Below are 19,297 nucleotides of genomic sequence, written 5' to 3'. Positions count from 1 at the left end.
CAGACTCCCCACTGAGCAAGGAGCCCCGATGTGGGGCTCGATCCCAGGACTCTGAGATCATGACCTGAGCCAAAGGCAGACGCTTCACCGACTGAGCCGCCCAGGTGCCCCATTTATACTTCAGATGAGCAGGCGTACAACACGTTTTTCAGGGCTTGTAACACAGGAGCGGTCAGACTTTGCGAGGAAGAGTGGACTCCATTTCCTGGGTTCTCTGGAGCTGCCTCTTCCCCACTGTATGCTCCACGTGGAGTTTCGCTCCCTCTGGAATATCCACAGTGATGCCGATCATCCTGTGCGATTCTGTCTTTGGGGACAGATGGCAGAAAGGGCTTCTGGAGGGCCCTGTTTTTGTGGGCTGGCTTCCGCAGAGTCCTGGAAGCTCCTCTAAACGTGAACCTATTAGCCATTTACCAAATGATGAACCAAATAAAGAAGGAGTGTGTCCTGGTCACATAGATGGGGCAACTTATATTTATAATGTTTGTTGTCGTCTTGTTGCACCGGTTCCTCGAAGCACTTGAAATAAAGGGCTTGTGGTGATGTGTTATTACTGAAATTAACCGGAGTCAGGGAACTTTGAAAGCATCCCTTTCTGCACACACCAGCAGCTGGAATGCGCACTGGCTCGCACACAGACAATACTTTAAAACCTGGATGTCCCAGAAAGGCTACATCAGGACATGCTTCTTCCTTTACTGAATTGTGGAATTTCTGAAGAGCCCCTAGGGGTCGTTTAGTCCAGGCTCCCCATCACCTAGGAACTCCGGCAGAATTCTCCAGGGACAGAGCCCGTCTGGCCACGGGACACTCACTGTTAGGTTTCTTCTGTTCTTAGAGAAAAGTCTTCCACCCTCTAACTTCTCTCTTGGTCGCATTTGGACCTTTAGAAGGAGCACTCTTTGTTTTTCAAAATAATTCTGGACTGAGTTCCTTTTAATCAAAAGTTCCCATTAGACATCTTTTCAGAAACACGTTCTTGCCTAAGACTTCAGGTTATCAGCTCCCAGAGGGCAGGCTCTGGGCTGGGCTGGAGAACGTGATGGCTGGTGCCTTGTGCAGTGCGGGGCTCGCAGGAGGCACCCCGAGATACTTGGACCCTGGCATGTAAGATGTGCTGGTGAAATAAGTAGGAGCCCTTGGGTTGCATGGCTCTTGTTGGGGGGGCTCCCACATGTTGTGGTGTGCGGCTCTTCTCCTTACCCTGGGGAACAAGGAGAAGGATTGAGGATGTCGTCTTCTTAGCGCTGCCCGACGTGCGTCCTGCCGTGGGTTCCACGTGGGCTGGGTGCTTTACGGGACCTTCTTGGGTCCTCACGACAGCTCTCTGACGGGGGCAGTAGGTACTAATTTTTTTTTTTATCCCCGTTATACAGATGAGGAAACAGGCCACAGAGAGGCCAGGAGCAAAGCCAGGGTTTTAGTCTTTAGCCCTCTCCTCGAAGGACCAGGACAGGTGGCCGCCTGCTTGAAGGCAGCCAGGAATAAGAGGGCACGTAGGCTTCCTCCACCCATTGTGCCCTCCCTGGCACACTCCCACTGCACTGGAGGCTGTGGGTCCTGCCCCCTGCTAGGCTCTCCCAGCCCTGCTGGTGTGGGTGGTGTGGGTCCTTTGTAGTTCTGTGTATGCACTAGGTGCTCAGAGTGTCTAAAGAGTCTGTCCAGTAAAATCTGCAAAATATACCAAGGGTATAAGAAGCTGGCCGAGCTGCCGTGAATTTCTCATCTGTAAGAATCTCTCCATTTGGGGGGTACCCGGCAGGCTCAGTCGGTAGAGCAGGGGACTGTTGATCTCAGGGCTATGAGTTCAAGTCCCATGTTGGGTGTGGAGTCTACTGAATTAAAAAAAGGATCTCCATTTTTAATACCATTTGTGGGAATTTTCTTAGGCAAAAAAAATTATTTTCGTATAGAAAAAAAAGACGAAGCAACATGCAGTAATGAGCCATGACTCTTCAGGCCATGCCCGTTTTGCCTAGAATCTTTACAAGTCTCTGCTGACATGGAATTTAAGATGGAGATTTCCCTTGGGGGAGGGGTGTAAACCAGGACTTTGGAAAACTGAAAGTCAGCCTTCACTTTTGGAGAGAGCGTCCGTTCGGTTGCTTAACTTCCACTTGGAACCATGCTGTGGCTCCTGGCCCCGTGTGGCAGGTTTGTGGCCAGTGACTCAGTTTACCGGCTGTCTCAGTTGGATGAAGAGGGTCTGCGCATTTGCTTGTGGGATTCTGAAACTGGGACCAGGGAGGGGAAGCCCCGGGGGTGGGGGGGGACATGGAGGAGGACTCCACGCTCCAGACTTCCCAGGAAAGCAGGTCAAGTGCAGGTCATTGAGTAAGAAGTAGCCAGCCCCCTCCGGGGCCAGCATCCCCCGGCGCTCCTGAACCTGCCCTCTTGTCTGGGTTTTCAGCCTCCTTGCCTGCGATTCGGTGAGAGCCGGCGGGTGCTCTGAGCACCTCCCTGCACCCCCCGGTCCCCCCTTGTCTCTTCGGCCCACAGCAGATTCCGCCACACCTTACATGGGCAGAATTTCAGCTCCTCAGCTCCTCATCCACCGCTGATTTTATATTGTGTGAAATCACTTGGCTTTGTGCTCGAGGCTTCCTGTCGCCTGTGGGCGTGATCATGAGGAAGAGGGACTCCTTCAGGAGCGAGCGCACTGTCCTCCAAAGTAAGCAAATCCGCTCTAAACTCGGGAAACCATGGTGGCTTTAATGAAGGGTTAACTCCGATCCAAAAGTGCTTTTGTGGGCTGAGGGCTTAGGCAGGTGCATCACTGCTTGAGGATGAGGGAAGCGGGGGTACAGGCTTTTGACAGGGACAGAGACAAAAAAACCAGCTGCAGGTGGAGCTTAATTAAAATGCCCTCCCACCCCTCCCCTCCGCTCAATGAGACCCAAGTGCACAAAACATGGATTTCGGGGCGCCCAAGGATAAGCAGCCCCAGAGCTGGAGAGAAGTGCCGGTCAGCCCGCAGGATGCCGCCGCCCCTCTGCCTGCTCCTACTCCTGCTCTCAGGGGCCACGGCCACCGCGGCCACCGCGGCCCTGCCCCTGGAGGGTGGCCTTGCCAGACACGACAGCCGGGTGAGTAGTGACGGGGCCGCAGGCTAGCCCACCCTCTGGCTGTCTCGTTCCTTGGCCTCGTTGGCTTGGCTTGCCGGCGGCTCCAGGGCGAGCGTGTGTAGGACAGATGGCAGGCAGGGCTGACCTTTGTGGGGTGCCCCCCAGCCACCCCCCCGGCCTGCGATGTCCCCTCTTAGACTGCGGGGTCTTGTTTACCCCCAGTGGTCCCAACAACCTGCAGAGAGCTCCGAAACTCAAGGGGGGAGCTTCCCTGCCCGCGATCTCCATCTGCTCGTCTTTGAAACGTTAAGTGATCATACCAGTCTACCGCAGGGCAATCATGGGGCCGCCAACGGCCCGCGTTCGCCACACATGCTTCTAGAATCTTAATTTATAGGTATGGGACTCTTCTCATTGGCTCAGATTCATTGACATCGTTACAGTTTCCGTTGTGAGAATTCGTAACTTTGTGAGGTGATTTATTTTTCTTTTTTTTCCATTTTGAAAAAGTTCCAAGAAAGAGTACATAAAGTTGGCCATTAAAAATGGATTTTTCTCTAAAATTACCAGATGAGTTTCAGACAAGTCATTTATCATCAGGTTACTCCTAGAAGGTTTCTAAGGAATTTGAAAGAGGGGAATATCACGTCTCAATCTGATCTGTCTCAAAGAGTAATTTGTGGACATCCAGGAGTCAGACCAGGCACTTGGCGGCAGGGAAAATGATAGATTTCCTGACCTCGTCTAATGAAGGACCTCAGCCAAGATTATGGGCCAAACATGCCGTTTTTTTTCTTTGACTGAAAATTCTTAACTTTTCCTTCTCTAACTAGAACAATTTCATTAAGGTGTTCTCTTAACTTCCTCATTCTTTATTTTATTTTTCTTTTAACTTTCTCATCCTTTTTTTTAAAAGATTTTATTTATTTATTTGAGAGAGACAGCGAGAGAGGGAACACAAGCAGGGGGAGTGGGAGAGGGAGAAACAGGCCTCCTGTGGAGCAGGGAGCCCGATGCGGGTCTCGATCCCAGGACCCTGGGATCATGACCTGAGCCGAAGGCAGATGCTTAATGACTGAGCCACCCGGGTGCCCCACTTTCTCATCCTTTAAATGGAAGTGTGATTTATTCTTCTGAAGCATCTTTTTTTTTTTTTGAGGAAGGAATTATAGATCTTTTAATGCTGGCTCAACCAGATGGTTGATTATTTTTCTTTCCTTTGTCCTCTGCGTCTTTTTTTTTTTTATTTATTTATTTTTTTTTTTTAAAGATTTTATTTATTTATTCGACAGAGGGAGAGACAGCGAGAGAGGGAACACAAGCAGGGGGAGAGGCAGAGGGAGAGGGAGAAGCAGGCTTCCCGCGGAGCAGGGAGCCCGATGCGGGGCTCGATCCCAGGACCCTGGGATCATGACCTGAGCCGAAGGCAGACGCTTAACGACTGAGCCACCCAGGCGCCCCTGTCCTCTGCGTCTTTTTAAAAGCATCTGCAGGAAGTGATAGAAATGAAGAAAAACAGCCTCTTAACTTTCCTGGCTGGGCGGTACCAGTGGGCCTCCCAGGTGGGCGCAGCACCCTTCACAGGAGGGGCAGCTGGGGAGGTGGCCAAGCGGCAGGACGTCCCGCCCCCTCAGCAGTCCCTGCAGGAGAAGGCACCTTGCAAGGATTTCTTCTGGAAGACCTTCTCCTCCTGCAAATAAAACTCCACCCCTGATCACTCATGCAAAGGAGTGTAACCATGGATCTGAATAAAACGTATTAACAGCCATGATCTTTCTTCTTTGCACAGTTGTCTTCTCCTCGTGTAATTTGAAAAGTTTTATTTATTTGTTTATATTTTAAAATATTTTATTTTTAGTAATCTCCACACCCAACGTGGGGCTTGAACTCAGAACCCCGAGATCAAGAGTCCCGTGCTCCACTGACTGAGCCAGCCAGGCGCTCCCCAAAGTGAACATTTTTGAAAAAGATTTTTATGTTTTCTGCTGTAGTGTACCCATTGGGCTTTCTTTTCACTTTAGTTATGTGCTTGAAGTTCTGCCCTTGTCTCCTTTCCTTTGATTTAAAACAGGTAAAGGCGACATATTTAAGAATCCAGAATCCAGAATAACATCTTATTTCAGTTTGTTTTCATAGAAATTGTCTAATTTAAATATTTCCCTTGTATTAAAAGCAAATTTTTAACATTGTGCTCAAAGAGCAAAATGATTATTTCTTGTGTTTTGGCGAAAACCAATTTAAAAACAAATGTCACGCTCTCAAACATGATCTTGTGTTCACATACTCATAAGAAGAGTTACATTCAAACCTTCTCTGATAAAATACCCATACTGGTTTTCATTAGTAGGGTAATTTTAATTTGTTACAGTTCTTTCATGGATCAGAGCTTCTACGTTTGCGTCGTGAAGAACGAAGTCTGTTTAAAGGCCTTATTTCAAACCAAATACAGAGCAGGGCTGCTGTCGAGCCTGTGGCCTGCTTACCTCAAGATTTTTTATTTTTTTATTTTTTAAGATTTTATTTATTTATTTGACAGAGACACAGCGAGAGAGGGAACACAAGCAAGGGGAGTGGGAGAGGGAGAAGCAGGCTTCCCTGTGAGCAGAGAGCCCGATGCGGGGCTCGATCCCAGGACCCTGAGATCAGGACCTGAGCTGAAGGCAGAAGCTTAATGACTGAGCCACCCAGGCGTCCCCTTGCCTCAACTTCTAATTCAGGACTTTCAGGATCGCAGGAACCAGACTTTGTTCCGTGACAGATGCATATATGTAATTTTTTAATAAAGATTTTATTTATTTAAGACAGATAGAGCGCATGCACAAGCAGGGGGAGTGGCAGGCAGAAGGAGAAGCAGGCTCCCCCCTGAGCAGGGAGCCCGATGCGGGGCTCGATCCCAGAACTCCAGGATCACAACATGAGCCAAGGGCAGACGCTTAACGAACTGAGCCATCCAAGTGCCTCCACATGCATATATGACTTGATATATTTTCCCATTCCCCAAGAATTTCCACAGAAGGGACAATGAGTGATGGCTACACAGGAGGGGAGTTCCTTTTTCTGTAATACAGGGCCGAGCAGCTGTCAAGCCCCATGCAGACCAGGATTTGGGGTTGCTTCAGTGAAACGAGGAGTGAACAAATCACTCAGTTTCAAAACCCTAATCAAATCTTTAGTTCTCTCCCATAGCACCAAAATCCTTGCTTGATTCCGCATATTGTTTATGGCTCTTGAATGCCAGACTCTGAAGAATACTTCCAGGGTGAAGGTGTTTAGATGCTAAACTTTAAAGTTCAGAGATTCATACCTGGAGTTATGGGAAGTTTCTGAGGGTCAGGCCAAATATGGGGAAAACTGGCAAAGGCTGGCTGGAGGAGCACTGTAATCTCTTCTCGGGATATCAGGGGAGAAGGCGCGGAGTATGACTGCTGACCGTTCTGTTCTGTTTTCTGCAGAGCTGAGCTCAGATCCATAATTACTAGCTGCGTAAAGTATAATGTGTTGGAGGACCTTAATAGCATCCAGATTTCCAGACACAGCAGCTTGAAGAGAGCAGTAATTGGGTCAGTGCACTGGTGCAAGATGCCGGCCTGGAAGGCCAGCTAACCTTCAGAACTTTGTCTTTTAAGATTTTCCTAGAAGAAAAGCATGCCCCTTGCTTTTCAGTTTCTTTCTTTTTTTTTTTTTAAAGATTTTATTTATTTATTTGACAGACAAAGATAGCGAGAGAGGGAACACAAGCAGGGGGAGTGGGAGAGGGAGAAGCAGGCTTCCCACGGAGCAGGGAGGCCGATGCGGGGCTCGATCCCAGGACCCTGGGATCATGACCTGAGCCGAAGGCAGACGCTTAACCGACTGAGCCACCCAGGCGCCCCTCAATTGGGGTCATACATACACAGTCCTTAGGACTGGGGACTTAGAACTTTGAACTAAGTAATATCTGAAGGATAATGAGGCTATGCTAATGAGACTGGCAGGAAATTTGTCACGTCTAAGTTTACCTGAGTTCAGGGGGCTGAATAGAATGTTAACTGGCATCAACTGCAGGGTAGACTAGATTAATATGCTCATGATGAATACATTAGGGTAAAATGGGTATATTAGGGTAATTTTCTACCATCAGGTTTTGGGTAGACTTTTCTCAAAGTATACCTTTCTGTAGTTCAATATAGACAAGTGTGTAGATGTGGTCATCGGCACCAGGACAACTTGTAATTCATTCTTGTGCATTTCTTTTTTTAAAGATTTATTAATTTATTTGAGAGAGAGAGAAGCACACAGGAGCAGGGGGAGGGGCAGAGGGGGAGAGAGAGAATCTCAAGCAGACTCCACGCAGTGTGCAGAGCCCGATGCAGGGCTCGATCCCACAACCCTGAGATCATGACTTGAGCTGAAATCAAGAGTCGGACGTTCAACTGACTGAGCCACCCAGGCGCCCCTCTTGCATTTATTTCTAATATTTGGCACCAGAATGGATCCTTAACCGCTGGGGAAGAATTGAGTGTGACATAAACATTCGACAGAAATCCTTCATAGTATTCATATTTCAGGACTGTTGGCAAACCATTCTAGGCTTTAGGAAACTCAGAGCAGTAGGCTCATGGGAGACACTTAAAGACCTTGATTTAACAGCACCTGCTGAAGGGATCACCCACATCTTAGTAGCAGCTTCTTCAGTAGAGCTATGGATTCCATTTTTTAAAAGTTTATTTAAATAATCTCTACACCCAATGTGGGGCTCCAGCTCTTGAGATCAAGAGTCACACGCTCTTCCAACTGAGGCAGCCAGGAGCCCCTAGGTTCCGTTTTGAACAAATCAGAAGAGGAAAACTCAGGTAGGTATTAAAAAGAAGGAAATTTTTGGTGTTTAGACGAGAAAGGAAAAGGCAAAGGGCAGCTGGGCTACCCACTATTTCTAGCTTATCATAACCCTAATAAAAGTAATGCTAATTTATCTTTTCCACTTATAATTAGTTAAGTGATCAAAAATACAGGTGCTTGTCTTATTAAAATAATTATAAACTGGGGAAAAGCTAGATTTTTGGTGATAGTTCTTGGAACATGGTATTGGGAAATATTGAGGAAAATCCAGTATCTATTCATTAACCTGTTGGTTCACTTGCCAAGTGTGTTCTTTTTAAAAAAGATTTCATTTTCAAGTAATCCCTACACCCAGCACAGGGGTTGCTCTCACAACCCTGAGATCCAGAGTCCCATGCTCTCTACCAAAGGAGTCAGCCGGGCGCCCCTGCAAAGTGTGTTTTGATGTAGTTTGAGCAAACAGTGAACTCTGAGATTCTGCAATCTCAAAATTCAATGCATTTCCTGGGAACGAGTCTATCCCCCTCGTTGGAGGCCTTCCAGCGGGACGGAGGACCCCACTGTCAGAGGACTCAGGCAGTGGCTGGGTGTTCAGAACACATCACTTACAAAGTCCTTAAACACTTCAAGTAATACAAGACACAGCAAGATAAAGGCAAAATGTTACAAATAAAATAGAATGGAGAAAAAACCCTGAAGGCCAAAAGAAAAAATTCAGTGGATGGCTAAGAAATAAAACAGCTAAACAATCTGGTTAGTAAGGTCACATTAATCATTTTTGTAATTAATGCAGGTTTTCTTTTCCCAGACTACTGTTATTTTATCCCTTTCTCTCTGGAAAATGAAAAACCCATTAGTTTTTTTTCCTTTTGCTTTTCCCCAGAAATTAAAGGCTGGTAAGTGGTAATTAGCACAGCTCCTGTCAAAGCCAATTGCCTAATGGGGACCGACATTTGACTTGAGTTGAAAGAATGGAATATGGCTAATGCGGAGTTCATTAGTCCCAGCTGCTTCCTTTGACATTCTTTTCTCCTACCGTAAGAACAGGCTGCCCTGCTCACTCTCTCCTATTTTTAGACATATTGCTGTGCTGCTACGTTTCTATTCTGGAAGGCCTGGAGGCACAGTGGCTCAGGGAAGGTAAATGGCACCAGGGGCAATATAATGTGTTTGCAGCCTCACGTGTTACGCATTTTGGGCCCAAGTCTGCAGACTAACGTCTTTGCCTCGTAGACCCATAGATAGGGGCCTCATACAGCTCTGTCTCTGCCCCCCCCCCCCCCCGCCCCACCCTGGGGAGATAAGGGAAACGGCTCTCCTGCCTGGGCTAGGTACTGGGCTCCTCCTCGGACACTACATTTAACCCTTTCATCCATGGGCTTGGCTCCCTCCAAGCCCACAGTACTTTCTCCATTATTCTATGCAGCCAAGATGTTTGGTGGATCAGTTTCTAGTAGAGCATACCAACACCAACACCCAGGCCAGCCAACTAAAGCTCTCCTGTGTATCTGACAGACATAATTCGAGACAGTATTTTTTTTTTTTTTTTTAAAGATTTTATTTATTTATTTGAGAGAGAGCGAATGAGAGAGAGAGAACACCCGAGAGGGGATAGGGTCAGAGGACGAAGCAGACTCCCTGCCGAGCAGGGAGCCCGATGCGGGACTCGATCCAGGGACTCCAGGATCATGACCTGAGCCGAAGGCAGTCGCTTAACCAACTGAGCCACCCAGGCGCCCCTCGAGACAGTATTTTTAATTCAGTAGGGCAAAGATGGAGATGTTGATAGAACTGGTGAGTAGAGGTACCATTCTGTTTCTGGAATCCAGGCTTCCTTTACCACTGGGCTAACTGTACAGTGTTCACGGGGCTATTTGCTTCTCTTATACCACCAGCACTGTGCCTGCAGTAAGAAATCTTTCGGCAATTATGTTGTAGACACAGGAGATCTTTTCCAGTTTGAGTTGACTCTAACTTATTATGTTGGTGTAACAAAACCAGTGATCTGGATGTAGAAGGAAGAGTGTGTGGACCGAAGAGAAAACACACGTAAGTGGGAAGATCACTGGGAACCCGGGTGGCTCAGTCAGTTAAGCATCTGCCTTTGGCTCAGGTCATGATCCTGGGGTTCTGGGATTGAGCCCCACATTGGGCTCCCTGACTGGCAGGGAGTCTGCTTTTCCCTCTGCCCCTCTTCCCCGCTTGTGCACGTGCTCTCTCTCTCTCTAATAAAAAAACCTTTAAAAAAATAAGTGGGGGGCGCCTGGGTGGCTCAGTTGGTTAAGCGACTGCCTTCGGCTCAGGTCATGATCCTGGAGTCCCGGGATCGAGTCCCGCATCGGGCTCCCTGCTCAGTAGGGAGTCTGCTTCTCCCTCTCCCGCTCCCCCTCTTGTGCTCTCTCTCTCTCTCACTCTCTCTCTCAAATAAATAAATAAAATCTTTAAAAAAAAAAAAAAAAATAAGTGGGAAGAGCACTGGAATTAGAACCAGGATCCTGGCCCTCCAATTAGCCTTGTGACATGGGGCAAATCTCTGCACCTCGCTGAGCACAGCTTCACTCATGTGTGTGAGATGACAAGCCACACCCTGGCCAGCTCACTCAGTTTTGTGAGGCTCCAGGATGGTAAGTGCTAGCCCAGAGCAGACTGCAACCTGCTAGAAAAATCCCCAGCTGGCATTAGTGCCCCTGCAGGGGCATTCTGAAAGTGTGTGGGGATGTTTTCAGTTGTCTTGGGGCCTGCAGACTGCCATTGTCATTGAGCGGGTAGGGGGAGGCGGGGGATGCCAGTTCTTCCTGCCGCGTACAGGATGATTCTGCATAATGAAGAATCGGCCCATATCCTGCAATCCTGCATGGCTTTTGAATGTCACGCTGGACATTCATCTGGATGAAAATCTGTTCCGGATAAGAGTACAAAACCCAAAGACCAAGTTCGTACAGAAACAGGAAGTATATAAACCAGAAGGCTCTGCTTTGCACCCAGAGAGACTCACAGTCATATCACATGGAGATCAATTTAATGACCTTTCATCCCCCCTGCTGATAAAACATATTAGAAAACTGGAAACAGTCTCACAGTGGTAACAGATATAATTTCACAATTAGAAATGGCGAATTACACGCTCCATATGTCCCTGTGGTCTGCAAACTTAATATGCGCCTTTACACAAACCAAAAAACTCATTAACTTGAGACACAAGTTTGTGGCCATACATCAACTCTGTTCTATCACCTTCTCAACCATCATTTGTGTTTAAAAGTCTGCAGTTCTGGCTTCAGAACAAGGATAGTGAGTCTGAAATGCGACAATTCCTTTTCACTGTCCTTGACAATTTCCTTCAAACGGAGAAGCTAAGAAGGTGTCATCAGAAGAGGTGGGGTACTGTTGATGCAGCCTCGTCATTCAGAATAGGTGGAAGGGCTCTTCTGGAAGGGACAGGAGGCTGGTCTTGCAGCCTGTTCCGGGAGAACATGCTGTAAGGCAGGGAGGCCGGTAGGAAGGCCACAGCTCGGGGAATTAGGCTGGCGGTATTCACTGCGAATGAGAACAAGGTCGTAGGCTTTCCAGCGGCGGCTATATGGGCTCTTGTTTGGCTCGCTTGGGCTCCCGCGGTTCTCCGGACAGCGAGCTCTTCCTTGCTGACACGCTCCTGAGAGAACGCAGGCTCTGCACCTGCTGGAGACGCAGGCTGAGCTCCTGGTGACAGGCCTGCTGCAGCGTTTCTGTCTTCTTCAGGCCCCAGCTCAAGGCAACAGCGAGCGCTTTGGGGTCTTCCTTGGTGACCAACTGTGGCAAGAAGAAGAACCACTGAGAACCACGACCTCTGCTCTCCTCACCTGCTGCTCTCAGGCTCCCGGGGGTTTCTTTAGGGGCGCAGGACCAGGCAGTACCAGCTTATGTTATGTCCTGGTGCTGAAATGCTGGAGTTCTTTCGCATTCAGCGGCCACGGGCCTTTCCTTACCCTCCAATACCGCCAGGGAGGACCTCTGGGAAGTCAAGTCCTCCACTTACAGGAAATGTAGCCCAGCCCAAGTCAACAGGTTTCCTCCCTCCCAGTGACACTGGGGAGGTGCTTTGGACAGGGACAAAGATGAAGAATGAGAAGCGGCGCCCATTCTGATGGATTCTGCATCAGGCTTCTGGTTCCCTGGCCATGGAGCCAGCACGAGAGGACCCGCTCAGGCGTGCCTTTCACCATGATCGTGTATGTGCCTCACTGACTACGGATCTTCCTCAAGGGCTGACAGAACCAGAAGCTTGAGTCCTGCCTTGCCTCCCTGTCAGGTCTTGCTCGTTCCATAACCTGCTGTGCCCCAGAGAATAATGTCTGACGATCTAAGGGGGTGCACCCCGTTTTGTTCAAGCCGTTTTGATATAGATTAAATGAGATGTTTTGCATATAATAGGCAAGTGGGCAGCTGTGAGTCAGGGTCTGCAGAGGTGAAAAGCACTCTCACACGCGCCTCTGCAGGGCAACACTGCACCCCCGGGGGGAGCGGCTCGTGCAGCTCAGGGTCCCTGGGGCTTGCCCACCTCCAAATCCCGACTAGACAGACTCAGCTCTGGGGCTGGCTTCTCCTTCAGCGCAGTAAGGACCTGGCCGGTAAGGGTGATTTCGGAGGTGCTCTCGCGGTTACTCCCCGCGTCCACTGCATCCATCTTGTCACTGAAGCTGGCGCCGGCCTCTGCAAAGCGGACGTGAGACGGAGATGGCCCTCACTGTGAGCACACCGCCGCACACACAGCCCTCCGTCAGGCAGGACAGAATTGTGTGATCTCAAGACTCCATCAGCTGCGGCTCCCCCCTTGTTTGATCCCATTATAAACCATGGTTCTCTCCCCAGGAAAGGCTCTCCAGGCCCTCAGCCCTTAGGGTGACTCCCCTGGCCAGTGAGTCCTACCTTGCTGCTTTGACAAGATGCTGCCCTCCTTCTCCAAAGCCTGGAGGTAAAGCTCCAAGAGCTGCTTGGACTGACGGGCTTCCTCCCTCTGGTCAAGTACCTGCTGGAGGGTGTTCTGGAGCCCCCGCACCGTGACGCAACTTTGGCATAGTTCCTGAGCCAGGTCTGAACATGGAACGTCAATGAGCACCTAACAAGCAAATGCAGACTTTAACAAACCTAAAAATCTTTCAAAACACAATGGCCCTGACCCGTCCATGGCAGGCTCCCTCCTCCCTTCAGCAATCCCTGTCCTTGCCGCCTCTAGGGAACCTGCCCATGTTTGCCCACTACACTTCTGGGAATTTATTCTATGGACAAGCATGTGTGCGAGATGACACTGATCTAAGTTTTTTGTTGCACTGTCCAGACCAGCAGGACTGATGTCAACCCAAAGATCCACCAATGAGGGGGCAACTCCTTAAATAAGTCCTGGTACACACACAAAAGGGAATACTATGCAGTAGTAAAAAAGAACAAGTGTCTTTTATATACTGATCTAGACTACTCTCCAAGTATTTTTTTATAAAAGATTTATTTATTTATTTTAGAGAGAGAGAGAGCACATGTTGCATATGAGCGGTGGTGGGGGGCAGAGAGGGAGGGAGAGGGAATCTCCAGCAGCCGCCCTGTGAGCATGGAGCCTGTAGCAGGCTCAATCTCACGACCCCGAGATCACGACCTGAGCCAAAATCAGGAGTCAGAGGCTTGACCAACTGAGCGACCCAGGCAAATATTTCTTTAAAAAAGAGCAGATATGCTTCCACTTGTGTAATATAGGGGAGGAGAAAATATATTTGTATTTGCTGGTATATAAAATTTAGAATGGGAATTTGAGAGATTGGTTATCTCTGGGAAGGGAAACCTGGTGGCTAGGTGCAGAAGTCAGATTTTTCATGTATATCCTCTCCCCTCCTCGAAAAGCTTTATGGAGATAAAATTCACACACCACATGATTCACTCATATGAAGTGTACACCTAGGTGGGTGTAGTTCATTTGCAGAGTTGTGCAGTCATCGCCACGATCCAGTTTAGAACATCTTCACTGCCCCGAGAAGAACTGTACCTATTAGCAGTTACTCCCTATTTCTTCTCAAAGTTCCCCCAACCCCAGCCCTAGGCAGCCACTCACCTACCTTCTATCTCTATGGATTTGCCTATTCTGGCCACTTCATATAAATGCAACAAAAAAAGCCGTGGCCTTTCACGTCTGGCTTCTCTCACTTAGCACAGTATTTTGAAGGCTTATCTATGTCACAGTGTGTGTTAATCCTTCATTCCTTTTAAGGGCTGAATAATATTCCACTGTGTGGATAGACCACGTTTTATTTACCCATTCATCAGTTCATGGATGTCTGGGTTGGTTTCACTTTTTGGCTACCAGGATATCTTTCTATACCTCTCAGATTTTGAGCCATGTGAATGTATTCATATTATTCAAATACGTAAGTTTAAAAAATTACCAAAAAGCCATCTCCTTAAAGGGGCCTCCCTTGACCTCCCAACCTAGACTACTAGCCCTGCCATTCTCGGCACACTGCCCCACCTGGTACCCATCTAAGACGCTCCCCTCCGTCAGAATTCTGTGTCTGGCTTGCTCACCACTGTACCCCCTGGACAGAACCCTGCCAGGCACAGGGCAGGGGCTCAAGAAATATTTTTTGGAATTAACACATATTATTTTTATCCCAATTTTACTGGACAGGAAACGTAGGCAAACTGGCTACATCTGACTGGCTCAAAGTCATATCGATGGAGCTGGGATTTAATTCGGCTCCTCCCGATTCCACATTCTTTGGCACTACATCCTTAACAACCCCCCATCCCCCCTCACCCCCACCTCCCCAGTGGGCCTAAATAGGTCTAGGTGGGGCCTGCGCATTTGTATTTTCTTTCCTTTTTTTAGAGATTTTATTTATTTATTTTGAGAGAGCGAGAGAGCAGGGGGAGGAGCAGAGAAGAGAGAGAATGTCAAGCAGATCCCATGCTGAACACAGAGCCTGATTCAGGGCTCGATCTCACTACCCCAAGATCATGACCTGGCCAAAATCAAGAGTCAGACACTTAACTGACTGCATCCCCCAGGCGCCCCTGGGCATCTGTATTTTCTACTCTAGGTGCGAGAATTAGAAAATGGAAGAGTCTTGGTTGTCACCAAAGCATTGTTTGAAAATTAAGAAATAATGAAATTATTGTGGCAAGACACATGAAAACTAAGGGGCTGGGGGCGGCAGAGGCCAGATGAGCGTGGCTGTGGGTTGTGGAGGGGGCTTACCTGGAGGTCTTCTTCGGACAGGAGGATGATGCTGGATAGATCTTCTTTCAGCTGCCTGGCCACATTCTTCCACTTCAGCCCTGACCCACTGTCTGTTTCATCCACATCAAAGGACTCTTGGGTAATCCAAGCTGTGCCTCCATCTGACGTGAGGAGAAGAAGCCAGTCACAGGGTAACCTGAGGTGCTGTGTTCACCTCCTCCTCTAACACACAGGCCTTGGACTGGCCATTTAGGATAATTTCAGTGGTGAAGGAAGAGCCTTTCCTCAGGGATTCATGAGGAAGCCAATCCTCATCTAGGACCTACATTTTCCCTTCTCTTCCACCCTCGATTTATTTCTGTGTGAAACTGCTCTGTAACCTTCTTACAGAAAGAAGCCACTTTAAACCTGATGCATGGTCATGCACACCCAGGATCCTACCACACTTCCCTTTAGGTGAGTTGTTGTGTCTCTGTGTTCCATTTCTGTGTACAAAAACATTCATTGTCACCAGCACTTCTCCTGTGCTTGGGGATTAGTCTTATCCTTGACTGGAGGAGCTGTTGCCACTGTTTGCTGTCCCCGTACTTTGGAGTACAAAGGTGGCTGGTAGAGGTGCTGCTGAAGGGTGAATTCCTCAATTTAGTGGCATGGGGACTGTCTTCAACGGGGACACTTTTTTATTTTTTAGCCTTTGGTCCTTGCTCATCAATATTAGTTCCCTTTGTATCTCCAGTAATGATGATGGTGTAACATTTACTGAGCCCTTTCCGTGTGTCAGGCAAGATCTAAATGCTTTTTATCAGTGGTTCTCAACTGGGAGTGATTTTGCCTCCCCTTAAAAGACATTTGACAATGTCTGAAGGCATTTTTGGTTGTCACAACTGGGGTAAAGAGGTTCTACTGGCATCTAGTGGGCAAAGGCTGAGGTTGCTGCTAAATATCCTGCAATGGACAGGACAGCCCCCACAACAAAGAATTCTCCAGCACGAAATGTCAATAGTATTGTCAAGAAACCCTGGTTTGATATATATTATGTTCTATCAGCCCTACAACACCCTAGGAGAGAAAGGTACTATAATTATTACCTCAGTAAGGTGCTAAGAAGTTAGGTAACTTGCCTAAGGTCACATGGCTAGTAAATGATAGTCTGGAGTGAAACCAGGCAGCCTGACTCTGCCTGTGGCACTGATCTCTCTGTCATGCTGCATTTTAGTTACTGTTGGTCTGTGAGTTATTTGAGAACTGGACCCGCGACTCATTCATCTTTACCCAAAGACTCAGCATCACGCCTTGGCATGCAGAAGGTGCTCAGTAAATGTTGGCTGCATAGATGCTGAAGCAGACAAACGGCGACCAGTACCTGTGTGGTAAAATGAATCATGGTGGATGCTGTACTGCATAGATGACTATATATGTGGCCAGAGTTTCTTACCTGAATTGCTGTATGTCCACTTCTCATTACTGGCCAACACTACAAACTTAGTATTGGAAGGTAGGCACAGGAAGTAATCGTCATCATCCACGATGGTGCCATCCTCTGCCAGGACCAGGGTGACTGGTGTCAGGGACTTATCAATGGCCAGAATGTCACAGGCTGAGAGGAATAAAATATTTGGCAATTGACAAATATCCATAAGGAAATTACATCTGTCCCTGTACCCACTATATATATGCTCCCAGAGCATAGCAGAATTCCTGGTAGTTAACAGTAACTACAATAACAACTCCAACTACTAGCACTAATATACCACTTCCCACATGCCTGGTACTAAGTACCTTTTGTATACAGTATTCCCCTAAAAATCCTATAAGGTATGTACGATTGTTATTCCCATTTTACAGATGTCAAACCCAAGGCTCAGGGAGGTTAAGTAACTTGTCCAAAGTCACACAGTAAGTGTCAGAGCTGAGATTTAAACCCTGACTCCTGAAAAAGTTTCCTCCAGCTGCTCTACCTCCACATTAGAAGGCCCTTGTATCTTTACTTGGATGAAAAACAAACCAAAGTCTGATTTGATTCCTTGTGAACAAGCAGTCTTTCATTCATTTACTCAGTGGTCATCTTAAATTCTTCTGTGTCAAATGTTGAAAGAAAGAAAGAAAGAAAAGCAAGAAAAGAAAAGAATAGGACAGAAAAAAGGAAATGCTTTGTGTTCTTTGAAGCATCGTTCTCTGCAGCCTTTCTAACCTACAGGAAGGCACAAGAGAAGTAAAAGTTTGTATTGGTAGCTTCTCATCTTTATTGTCAAAGGGCAAAAGTCTTGTCCAGGGCAGATCTGTACCATCCCACTTAGTGATGACAAAGCCTAAAATGCGAATGGGATGAGAGTGAGCAGCAAAGTAGCCACAAGACTAGGTATATGGTTGGGCAATGTTATCCAGCACCCAAATAGAACAGCAAGCCTTCCAAAGGCTGAGCTCCAGAGAACATAAACACTTACACAAGCTTCCGTGCCAAGTGCATCCAGCCGATGCACTCAAGGGGAACTAAAACTTAAGTACCCTAATGCCAAGGGAAAATATGTAAATGTTGATACGGCAAAAACGATCTCACTAAAGCATTTATGTTTTGGCTGCTCCTGAGTCTCTGAAAGATTTCTGTCTGGTATCTTTTGGGTCTTGGTGACTCTGAGAGGAAGCACTGAACCCTGACACCCCCTTTGACTACATTCCCGGGACCGCTCCGCTCACACTTTAACCAGTAGAACTTCCGTGGATAAACAATTTATTGCTACCGGCTCATAATACTTGTAAGTCATGTAAATATATCATCTGCTTTGAGAGTCCCAACAATCCTGTAAAGCAGGGCTGGAAATATTATACCCATTTTGCCGATGAGAAAACTGAGGGTCGCGGGCTGCTTAAAGGGCAAGGTCAAGCAGCTAGTAAGTGTGGGGCCGGGACTCTGAACTCTGGTCACTCACAGCACCTGTTCCTTGTCTGGAACTCCAGAATGGTCGGCTCCCTCTTCGCCGCACAAGTGCCTGAGAGAACTGACGGTGAAAAGGCGCTCCCACCGGACCGGGGGCTCAGCCGGGGGCGCCGGTATCACCGTACGGAGCCCGGGCGGCTGGGTCTGGTCCAAGGTCAGTGATTTTAGGCGAGACACCTAAGTCGAGTCGGTCTTAATTTGCGTATTGATTCCCGTCTACCTTCCCACCATTAGGAGTCTCACACGAGATAATCGCTATGCCCATGTCGGTTATTTCCGTCCCAAGTCGCTCCTGCGGACCCCACCTTGCCCCTGCCAGACATCCTCACCCGACCCGGCTCCCCGCAGCCCTGGCCCGGGCCCCCACAGCCTCCGCCCGCGTCCCGTGCCCACCCTTGCTCCTCAGCTCCTCGAGGCAGGAGGCCGCCACGCCATGCTGCTCGCGGCTGTGGTTGCGGCGCAGCAGACACGGCTTCAGAGCCCCGGTCTCAGTCTCGGCCTCCCCGACCACCTCCATCCTCTTCAGGGTGGACCTGACTGACACCGGGAAATCAGGGAGGCTCAGCGCGGCCCCCTCCCCCCGCCCACGGCGTGCCGGGAGATGTAGTTCTCTTTGTGGCAAATCACGCGTGGGACCAAGGCACGCCGGGAGTTGTAGTTCTGGTTGCCGCTAATCACGTATGGCTCCGGGGGCATGCCGGGAGCTGTAGTGTTTGGGTTCGAAGCCGACTTCGTTATGTTGCTCAATACGGCCCAGGGGGGTGTTTTTCTACTTTGTATTTAGGAGTTTCAGTAGCGGGATCAAAATGAGGTCAATAGGGATTTATTTTGCATTATGAAAGACACGCATATACACTCCCTTGGGTTTTTAGAGCACTGTTGTTTACATATATAGATGCATAATATTAATACTTAGATGAAACAGTCTGTCATTGTACTGTATTAATTTGTTTTCCCTCTCCAAACTGAAAAGATCTGTAAGATGTCCCAACCCTCAGGATAATCTGAAGGAAGTCAATTTTAAAAATTGATGAGTGTAGTTTTCAGTCCTGCTGAAAATGTAACAGAGAAGCATAAGATACTCGCACATTTCCACCAGTTCGATTCCCTGCTTTAGCTGTGCAAATTGGGTTGGGATCCCGGAACAAAATGCTTACATAACTAGATTAAACATTAAGGTCTCAAAGAAATCAGAGGGGAAAGGGAAAATGCGAACAACATCACTGTTTGAGATTGTCCAGATGCTGCTTGGCAATAAATTCATCTTCGTTCTAATAC

General features: G+C 48.0%; 2 protein-coding genes across 2 annotated transcripts; one reads left to right on the top strand and one right to left on the bottom strand.

Annotated features, from left to right (window-relative positions):
- Positions 1-40: 40 nt before the first annotated feature.
- LOC116625397 (cortistatin-like) lies at positions 41-4,864 on the top strand. Its single transcript, XM_032393902.1, has 2 exons — positions 41-3,086; positions 4,550-4,864. Exons 1-2 carry the CDS (start codon positions 2,787-2,789, stop codon positions 4,763-4,765), a joined length of 516 nt encoding a protein of 171 aa, XP_032249793.1. The 5' UTR covers positions 41-2,786; the 3' UTR covers positions 4,766-4,864.
- A 5,490-nt stretch (positions 4,865-10,354) lies between these two features.
- DFFA (DNA fragmentation factor subunit alpha) lies at positions 10,355-18,619 on the bottom strand. Its single transcript, XM_032393799.1, has 6 exons — positions 18,413-18,619; positions 16,520-16,681; positions 15,103-15,245; positions 12,789-12,978; positions 12,421-12,572; positions 10,355-11,672 (listed from the first exon to the last, which is right to left on the bottom strand). Exons 1-6 carry the CDS (start codon positions 18,534-18,536, stop codon positions 11,460-11,462), a joined length of 984 nt encoding a protein of 327 aa, XP_032249690.1. The 5' UTR covers positions 18,537-18,619; the 3' UTR covers positions 10,355-11,459.
- Positions 18,620-19,297: the final 678 nt, after the last annotated feature.

This window comes from Phoca vitulina, unplaced genomic scaffold, assembly GCF_004348235.1.
Source record: "Phoca vitulina isolate PV1807 unplaced genomic scaffold, GSC_HSeal_1.0 scaffold2, whole genome shotgun sequence".
Taxonomy (NCBI): Eukaryota; Metazoa; Chordata; class Mammalia; order Carnivora; family Phocidae; genus Phoca; species Phoca vitulina.
This window is presented reverse-complemented; position numbering and strand designations above follow the sequence as displayed.